We start from the raw sequence: 9,738 nt of genomic DNA, 5'->3' as shown, positions 1-9,738 counted from the left end.
CCAGACCATGACGGACCCTCCACCGCCCCAGACCATGACGGACCCTCCACCGCCCCAGACCATGACGGACCCTCCACTAACCCCAGACCATGACGGACCCTCCACCGCTCCAGACCATGACGGACCCTCCACCGCCCCAGACCATGACGGACCCTCCACCGCCCCAGACCATGACGGACCCTCCACTGCCCCAGACCATGACGGACCCTCCACCGCCCCAGACCATGACGGACCCTCCACCGCCCCAGACCATGACGGACCCTCCACTAACCCCAGACCATGACGGACCCTCCACCGCCCCAGACCATGACGGACCCTCCACCGCCCCAGACCATGACGGACCCTCCACCGCCCCAGACCATGACGGACCCTCCACCGCCCCAGACCATGACGGACCCTCCACCGCCCCAGACCATGACGGACCCTCCACCGCCCCAGACCATGACGGACCCTCCACTAACCCCAGACCATGACGGACCCTCCACCGCCCCAGACCATGACGGACCCTCCACTAACCCCAGACCATGACGGACCCTCCCCTAACCCCAGACCATGACGGACCCTCCACCGCCCCAGACCATGACGGACCCTCCCCTAACCCCAGACCATGACGGACCCTCCACCGCCCCAGACCATGACGGACCCTCCACTAACCCCAGACCATGACGGACCCTCCACCGCCCCAGACCATGACGGACCCTCCACCGCCCCAGACAATGACGGACCCTCCACTAACCCCAGACCATGACGGACCCTCCACCGCCCCAGACAATGACGGACCCTCCACCGCCCCAGACCATGACGGACCCTCCACTAACCCCAGACCATGACGGACCCTCCACCGCTCCAGACCATGACGGACCCTCCACCGCCCCAGACAATGACGGACCCTCCACCGCCCCAGACCATGACGGACCCTCCACTAACCCTAACCCTAACCCTGTGTGTGTGTGTAGGTTACTACACCTGTGTGGAGGTGATCTTTACATTAAGGAGACAGGTGGGGTTCTATATGATGGGAGTCTACGCCCCCACCCTCCTCATCGTGGTTCTCTCCTGGCTGTCCTTCTGGATCAACCCTGATGCCAGCGCTGCCAGGGTTCCTCTGGGTATGATCTGTAACCTTTAACCCTAACCCTAATCCTTCTGGATCAACCCTGATGCCAGCGCTGCCAGGATTCCTCTGGGTATGATCTGTAACCTTTAACCCTACCCCTAACCCTTCTGGATCAACCCTGATGCCAGCGCTGCCAGGGTTCCTCTGGGTATGATCTGTAACCTTTAACCCTACCCCTAATCCTTCTGGATCAACCCTGATGCCAGCGCTGCCAGGGTTCCTCTGGGTATGATCTGTAACCTTTAACCCTACCCCTAATCCTTCTGGATCAACCCTGATGCCAGCGCTGCCAGGGTTCCTCTGGGTATGATCTGTAACCTTTAACCCTACCCCTAATCCTTCTGGATCAACCCTGATGCCAGCGCTGCCAGGGTTCCTCTGGGTATGATCTTTAACCTTTAACCCTAACCCTAACCCTTCTGGATCAACCCTGATGCCAGCGCTGCCAGGGTTCCTCTGGGTATGATCTGTAACCTTTAACCCTAACCCTTCTGGATCAACCCTGATGCCAGCGCTGCCAGGGTTCCTCTGGGTATGATCTGTAACCTTTAACCCTACCCCTAATCCTTCTGGATCAACCCTGATGCCAGCGCTGCCAGGGTTCCTCTGGGTATGATCTGTAACCTTTAACCCTACCCCTAATCCTTCTGGATCAACCCTGATGCCAGCGCTGCCAGGGTTCCTCTGGGTATGATCTGTAACCTTTAACCCTACCCCTAATCCTTCTGGATCAACCCTGATGCCAGCGCTGCCAGGGTTCCTCTGGGTATGATCTGTAACCTTTAACCCTACCCCTAATCCTTCTGGATCAACCCTGATGCCAGCGCTGCCAGGGTTCCTCTGGGTATGATCTGTAACCTTTAACCCTAACCCTTCTGGATCAACCCTGATGCCAGCGCTGCCAGGGTTCCTCTGGGTATGATCTTTAACCTTTAACCCTAACCCTAACCCTTCTGGATCAACCCTGATGCCAGCGCTGCCAGGGTTCCTCTGGGTATGATCTGTAACCTTTAACCCTAACCCTTCTGGATCAACCCTGATGCCAGCGCTGCCAGGGTTCCTCTGGGTATGATCTGTAACCTTTAACCCTACCCCTAATCCTTCTGGATCAACCCTGATGCCAGCGCTGCCAGGGTTCCTCTGGGTATGATCTGTAACCTTTAACCCTACCCCTAATCCTTCTGGATCAACCCTGATGCCAGCGCTGCCAGGGTTCCTCTGGGTATGATCTGTAACCTTTAACCCTACCCCTAATCCTTCTGGATCAACCCTGATGCCAGCGCTGCCAGGGTTCCTCTGGGTATGATCTGTAACCTTTAACCCTACCCCTAATCCTTCTGGATCAACCCTGATGCCAGCGCTGCCAGGGTTCCTCTGGGTATGATCTGTAACCTTTAACCCTAACCCTTCTGGATCAACCCTGATGCCAGCGCTGCCAGGGTTCCTCTGGGTATGATCTGTAACCTTTAACCCTAACCCTTCTGGATCAACCCTGATGCCAGCGCTGCCAGGGTTCCTCTGGGTATGATCTGTAACCTTTAACCCTAACCCTAATCCTTCTGGATCAACCCTGATGCCAGCGCTGCCAGGGTTCCTCTGGGTATGATCTGTAACCTTTAACCCTACCGTGGAAGAGGTTTGTTCTGGACCAGGTTATCATCTCATCTGGTTGTCCCTCCCCCTACGTCTGTTTGTAGGCTCCGTCTATCCGTCTATCCATCCCTCCATCCCTCCATCCATCCATCTGTCCAGTCATCCAGAGGGCTGTCAGCAGGTCAGTCTTGGGATGATGACATCATCACAATAAGACATCATAAAATTACATCATCACACCATGACATCATCATACCATGACATCAATAGATTTGTCTTTCTGTCTGTCTGTCTGTAATATCTGTCTGTCTCTGTCTGTCTCTAATGTGTATTTTTGTCTGTCTCTAATGTCTCTGTTTGTCTGTAATGTCTGTCTCTCTAGGTATCCTGTCTGTCCTGTCCCTGTCTGTCTCTAATGTCTCTGTCTGTCTGTAATGTCTGTCTCTCTAGGTATCCTGTCTGTCCTGTCCCTGTCCAGTGAGTCCATGTCTCTGGCGTCAGCGCTTCCTAAGGTCTCTGTCTGTCTCTCTAGGTATCCTGTCTGTCCTGTCCCTGTCCAGTGAGTCCATGTCTCTGGCGTCAGCGCTTCCTAAGGTCTCTGTCTGTCTCTCTAGGTATCCTGTCTGTCCTGTCCCTGTCCAGTGAGTCCATGTCTCTGGCGTCAGCGCTTCCTAAGGTCTCTGTCTGTCTCTCTAGGTATCCTGTCTGTCCTGTCCCTGTCCAGTGAGTCCATGTCTCTGGCGTCAGCGCTTCCTAAGGTCTCTGTCTGTCTCTCTAGGTATCCTGTCTGTCCTGTCCCTGTCCAGTGAGTCCATGTCTCTGGCGTCAGCGCTTCCTAAGGTCTCTGTCTGTCTCTCTAGGTATCCTGTCTGTCCTGTCCCTGTCCAGTGAGTCCATGTCTCTGGCGTCAGCGCTTCCTAAGGTCTCCTATGTGAAGGCTATAGACATCTGGCTCATCGCATGTCTGCTGTTCGGCTTCGCTTCACTGGTGGAGTATGCAGTAGTACAGGTCAGAGACACACACACACAAACACCTGGCTTCGCTTCACTGGTGGAGTATGCAGTAGTACAGGTCAGAGACACAGACACACAAACACCTGGCTTCGCTTCACTGGTGGAGTATGCAGTAGTACAGGTCAGAGACACACACACACAAACACCTGGCTTCGCTTCACTGGTGGAGTATGCAGTAGTACAGGTCAGAGACACAGACACACAAACACCTGGCTTCGCTTCACTGGTGGAGTATGCAGTAGTACAGGTCAGAGACACAGACACACAAACACCTGGCTTCGCTTCACTGGTGGAGTATGCAGTAGTACAGGTCAGAGACACAGACACACAAACACCTGGCTTCGCTTCACTGGTGGAGTATGCAGTAGTACAGGTCAGAGACACAGACACACAAACACCTGGCTTCGCTTCACTGGTGGAGTATGCAGTAGTACAGGTCAGAGACACAGACACACAAACACCTGGCAGTTTACATGGTGTGTGGAAGTCTCTTTTTGGAATCATAATTCAATTCAATGAAATGACAAAAACTCTCCCTGTCTCTCTCCCTGTCTGTCCGTCTCTCTCTCTCTCTCTCTTCTTCTCTCTCTCTCTCTCTCTCTCTCTGTCTGTCTGTCTGTCTGTCTGTCTGTCTGTCTGTCTGTCTGTCTGTCTGTCTGTCTGTCTGTCTGTCTGTCTGTCTGTCTGTCTGTCTGTCTGTCTGTCTGTCTGTCTCTCTCTCTCTCTCTCTCTCTCTCTCTCTCTCTCTCTCTCTCTCTCTCTCTCTCTCAATTCAATTTCAATTTCAATTCAATTTAAGGGCTTTATTGGCATGGGAAACGTATGTTAACATTGCCAAAGCAAGTGAAGTAGATAGTAAACAAAAGTGAAATAAACAATAAATATTAACAGTAAACATTACACTCAGAAGTTCCAAAAGAATAAAGACATTTCAAATGTCATATTATGTATATATACAGTGTTGTAACAATGTGCAAATAGTTGAAGTACAAATGGGAAAATAAATGAACATAAATATGGGTTGTATTTACAATGGTGTTTGTTCTTCACTGGTTGCCCTTTTCTTGTGGCAACAGGTCACAAATCTTGCAGCTGTGATGGCACACTGTGGTTTTTCACCCAGTAGATAAGGGAGTTTATCAAAATTGGATTTGTTTTCGAATTCTTTGTGGATCGCTGTAATCTGAGGGAAATATGTGTCTCTAATATGGTCATACATTTGGCAGGAGGTTAGGAAGTGCAGCTCAGTTTCCACCTCATTTTGTGGGCAGTGTGCACATAGCCTGTCTTCTCTTGAGAGCCAGGTCTGCCTACGGCGGCCTTTCTCAATAGCAAGGCTATGCTCACTGAGTCTGTACATAGTCAAAGCTTTCCTTAAGTTTGGGTCAGTCACAGTGGTCAAGTATTCTGCCACTGTGTACTCTCTGTTTAGGGCCAAATAGCATACTAGTTTGCTCTGTTTTTTTGTTTGTTCTTTCCAATGTGTCAAGTAATTCTCTTTTTGTTTTCTCATGATTTGGTTGGGTCTAGTTGTGTTGTTGTTGTTGTTGTCCTGGGGCTGTGTGGGGTCTGTTTGTGTTTGTGAACAGAGCCCCAGGACAAGCTTACTTAGGGGACTCTTCTCCAAGTTCATCTCTCTGTAGGTGATGGCTTTGTTATGGAAGGTTTGGGAATCGCTTCCTTTTAAGTGGTTATAGAATTTAACGGCTCTTTTCTGGATTTTGATAATTAGCGGGTATTGGCCTAATTCTGCTCTGCATGCATTATTTGGTGTTTTACGTTGTACACGGAGGATGTTTTTGCAGAATTCTGCATGCAGAGTCTCAATTTGGTGTTTGTCCCATTTTGTGAATTCTTGGTTGGTGAGCGGACCCCAGACCTCAGAACCATAAAGGGCAATGGGTTCTATAACTGATTCAAGTATTTTTAGCCAGATCCTAATTGGTATGTCAAATTTTATGTTCCTTTTGATGGCATAGAAGGCCCTTCTTGCCTTGTCTCTCAGATCGTTCACAGCTTTGTGGAAGTTACCTGTGGCGCTGATGTTTAGGCCGAGGTATGTATAGTTTTTTGTGTGCTCTAGGGCAACGGTGTCTAGATGGAATTTGTATTTGTGGTCCTGGCAACTGGACCTTTTTTGGAACACCATTATTTTTGTCTTACTGAGATTTACTGTCAGGGCCCAGGTCTGACAGAATCTGTGCAGAAGATCTAGGTGCTGCTGTAGGCCCTCCTTGGTTGGTGACAGAAGCACCAGATCGTCAGCAAACAGAAGACATTTGACTTCAGATTCTAGTAGGGTGAGGCCGGGTGCTGCAGACTGTTCTAGTGCCCTCGCCAATTCGTTGATATATATGTTGAAGAGGGTGGGGCTTAAACTGCATCCCTGTCTCACCCCACGGCCCTGTGGAAAGAAATGTGTGTGTTTTTTGCCAATTTTAACCGCACACTTGTTGTTTGTGTACATGGATTTTATAATGTCGTATGTTTTTCCCCCAACCCCACTTTCCATCAATTTGTATAGCAGACCCTCATGCCAAATTGAGTCAAAAGCTTTTTTGAAATCAACAAAGCATGAGAAGACTTTGCCTTTGTTTTGTTTTGTTTGTTTGTCAATTAGGGTGTGCAGGGTGAATACGTGGTCTGTCGTACGGTAATTTGGTAAAAAGCCAATTTGACATTTGCTCAGTACATTGTTTTCACTGAGGAAATGAACTAGTCTGCTGTTAATGATAATGCAGAGGATTTTCCCAAGGTTGCTGTTGACGCATATCCCACGGTAGTTATTGGGGTCAAATTTGTCTCCACTTTTGTGGATTGGGGTGATCAGTCCTTGGTTCCAGATGTTGGGGAAGATGCCAGAGCTAAGGATGATGTTAAAGAGTTTAAGTATAGCTAATTGAAATTTGTGGTCTGTATATTTTATCATTTCATTGAGGATACCATCAACACCACAGGACTTTTTGGGTTGGAGGGTTTGTATTTTATCCTGTAGTTCATTCAATGTAATTGGAGAATCCAGTGGGTTCTGGTAGTCTTTAATAGTTGATTCTAAGATTTGCATTTGATCATGTATATTTTTTTGCTGTTTGTTCTCTGTTATAGGGCCAAAAAGATTGGAGAAGTGGTTTACCCATACATCTCCGTTTTGGATAGATAGCTCTTCGTGTTGTTGTTTGTTTAGTGTTTTCCAATTTTCCCAGAAGTGGTTAGAGTCTATGGATTCTTCAATTACATTGAGCTGATTTCTGACATGCTGTTCCTTCTTTTTCCGTAGTGTATTTCTGTATTGTTTTAGTGATTCACCATAGTGAAGGCGTAGGCTCAGGTTTTCTGGGTCTCTATGTTTTTGGTTGGATAGGTTTCTCAATTTCTTTCTTAGGTTTTTGCATTCTTCATCAAACCATTTATCACTGTTATTACTTTTCTTTGGTTTTCTGTTAGAGATTTTTAGATTTGATAGGGAAGCTGAGAGGTCAAATATACTGTTTAGGTTTTCTACTGCCAAGTTTACACCTTCACTATTACAGTGGAACGTTTTGTCCAGGAAGTTGTCTAGAATGGATTGAATTTGTTGTTTCCTAATTGTTTTTTGGTAGGTTTCAACACTACTTTCCTTCCATCTATAGCATTTCTTAATATTATTTAGTTCTTTTGGCTTTGATGCCTCATGATTGAGTATTGCTCTGTTCAAGTAGACTGTGATTTTGCTGTGGTCTGATAGGGGTGTCAGTGGGCTGACTGTGAACGCTCTGAGAGACTCTGGGTTGAGGTCAGTGATAAAGTAGTCTCTCTCTCTCTCTCTGTCTGTCTGTCTGTCTGTCTGTCTGTCTGTGTGTCTGTGTGTCTCTCTCTCTCGGTCGCTCTCTCTCTCTCACCTCCCCCCAGGTCATGTTAAACAGTCCTAAGCGTATAGAGGAGGAGAAGTCTAAGATGGCGTCTAAAGAGAAGGCTCTGAGAGAGAAAGAAGGGAAGAAGACTCCATCTAAAACTAACACTGTCAACGGGACTGGAGGAACGCCCATTCATCACGTTAGCACTCTGCAGGCAAGACTAGTCTACCCTGTGTGTGTGTGTGTCAGGATCTAGAGATGAGATGGGTATAACTGCAGTAAATTATCGTTAGGCAGCTCAGAGCCCTGGCTTCAGAACTTCACTTCTAATGAGTGTGAGACAGCATTGATTTGTGCCTGAGAGCGTGTCCATCCATGGGGGTCCGTCTGTGTGTGTCTGTTGTGTGTGTGTGTCTGTTCCGTGTGCCTGTGTGTGTGTGTGCAGGGGCGTCATGCACCCCCAAAATCTGAGGGGGCACAAAGTACGTGAGGACAACTGGGGAGTGGTCCGGAGGGGATAATTTAGCATTTTTCTAACACCTGAAATACTTTTCATGCAATCTAAAGCCATAATCATTATGGTTAATTATGTTTCAAAAATATTGATATTTCCCTTCATATCTAAGCACATCTCTTTAGCTGTCTGTGTCCTCCTGGCTGGTGGGTCTTTTTTTAAATAAACTAAATATTCTTCTCTGCATCTCTGCTAAAATCTGGGTAAAAGATTGAAAGGAATGTGAGTCTTATTCAGTACATTTAGTAATTGCTTGCTTTTCTAAAGTCTACCAACCTGGCCAGCAGGCATGTCAGCTGAGATAGTTAGACAAGCTAGCTGATATAGTTAGACAAGCTAGCTGAGATAGTTAGACAAGCTAGCTGAGATAGATAGACAAGCTAGCTGAGATAGACAAGCTAGCTAAGATAGTTAGACAAGCTAGCTGAGATAGTTAGACAAGCTAGCTGAGATAGATAGACAAGCTAGCTGAGATAGTTAGACAAGCTAGCTGAGATAGACAAGCTAGCTAAGATAGTTAGACAAGCTAGCTGAGATAGTTAGACAAGCTAGCTGATATAGTTAGACAAGCTAGCTGAGATAGACAAGCTAGCTAAGATAGTTAGACAAGCTAGCTGAGATAGAGAGACAAGCTAGCTGAGATAGTTAGACAAGCTAGCTGAGATAGACAAGCTAGCTAAGATAGTTAGACAAGCTAGCTGAGATAGTTAGACAAGCTAGCTGATATAGTTAGACAAGCTAGCTGAGATAGTTAGACAAGCTAGCTGAGATAGACAAGCTAGCTAAGATAGTTAGACAAGCTAGCTGAGATAGTTAGACAAGCTAGCTGAGATAGACAAGCTAGCTAAGATAGTTAGACAAGCTAGCTGAGATAGTTAGACAAGCTAGCTGAGATAGTTAGACAAGCTAGCTGATATAGTTAGACAAGCTAGCTGAGATAGTTAGACAAGCTAGCTGAGATAGACAAGCTAGCTAAGATAGTTAGACAAGCTAGCTGAGATAGTTAGACAAGCTAGCTGAGATAGTTAGACAAGCTAGCTGAGATAGTTAGACAAGCTAGCTGAGATAGACAAGCTAGCTGAGATAGTTAGACAAGCTAGCTGAGATAGTTAGACAAGCTAGCTGAGATAGACAAGCTAGCTGAGATAGACAAGCTAGCTGAGATAGACAAGCTAGCTGAGATAGTTAGACAAGCTAGCTGAGATAGTTAGACAAGCTAGCTGAGATAGATAGACAAGCTAGCTGAGATAGTTAGACAAGCTAGCTGAGATAGACAAGCTAGCTGAGATAGACAAGCTAGCTGAGATAGATAGACAAGCTAGCTGAGATAGTTAGACAAGCTAGCTGAGATAGTTAGACAAGCTAGCTGAGATAGACAAGCTAGCTGAGATAGTTAGACAAGCTAGCTGAGATAGTTAGACAAGCTAGCTGAGATAGTTAGACAAGCTAGCTGAGATAGTTAGACAAGCTAGCTGAGATAGTTAGACAAGCTAGCTGAGATAGTTAGACAAGCTAGCTGAGATAGACAAGCTAGCTGAGATAGATAAACAAGCTAGCTGAGATAGTTAGACAAGCTAGCTGAGATAGATAGACAAGCTAGCTGAGATAGACAAGCTAGCTGAGATAGTTAGACAAGCTAGCTGAGATAGATAGACAAGCTAGCTGAG

General features: G+C 47.1%; 1 protein-coding gene across 1 annotated transcript in view; it reads left to right on the top strand.

Annotated features, from left to right (window-relative positions):
• The window catches only part of LOC311118656 (glycine receptor subunit beta-like), a gene marked incomplete at both ends in the record, with an annotated part of 41,618 nt that extends 33,847 nt beyond the window's left edge, over window positions 1-7,771 (top strand). The window contains 5 exons of the mRNA XM_084193443.1: window positions 957-1,109; window positions 3,161-3,187; window positions 3,325-3,351; window positions 3,571-3,710; window positions 7,613-7,771. Of these exons, the coding sequence (XP_084049569.1) occupies window positions 957-1,109; window positions 3,161-3,187; window positions 3,325-3,351; window positions 3,571-3,710; window positions 7,613-7,771 (506 nt within the window). The remainder of the gene's footprint in view (window positions 1-956; window positions 1,110-3,160; window positions 3,188-3,324; window positions 3,352-3,570; window positions 3,711-7,612) is intronic.
• Window positions 7,772-9,738: the final 1,967 nt, after the last annotated feature.

This window comes from Coregonus lavaretus (assembly GCF_964263955.1).
Source record: "Coregonus lavaretus genome assembly, contig: HAP1_SCAFFOLD_3607, whole genome shotgun sequence".
NCBI lineage: Eukaryota > Metazoa > Chordata > Actinopteri > Salmoniformes > Salmonidae > Coregonus > Coregonus lavaretus.
The sequence above is the reverse complement of the archived record's forward strand: the minus strand, read 5'-3'. Positions and strand labels throughout refer to the sequence as shown.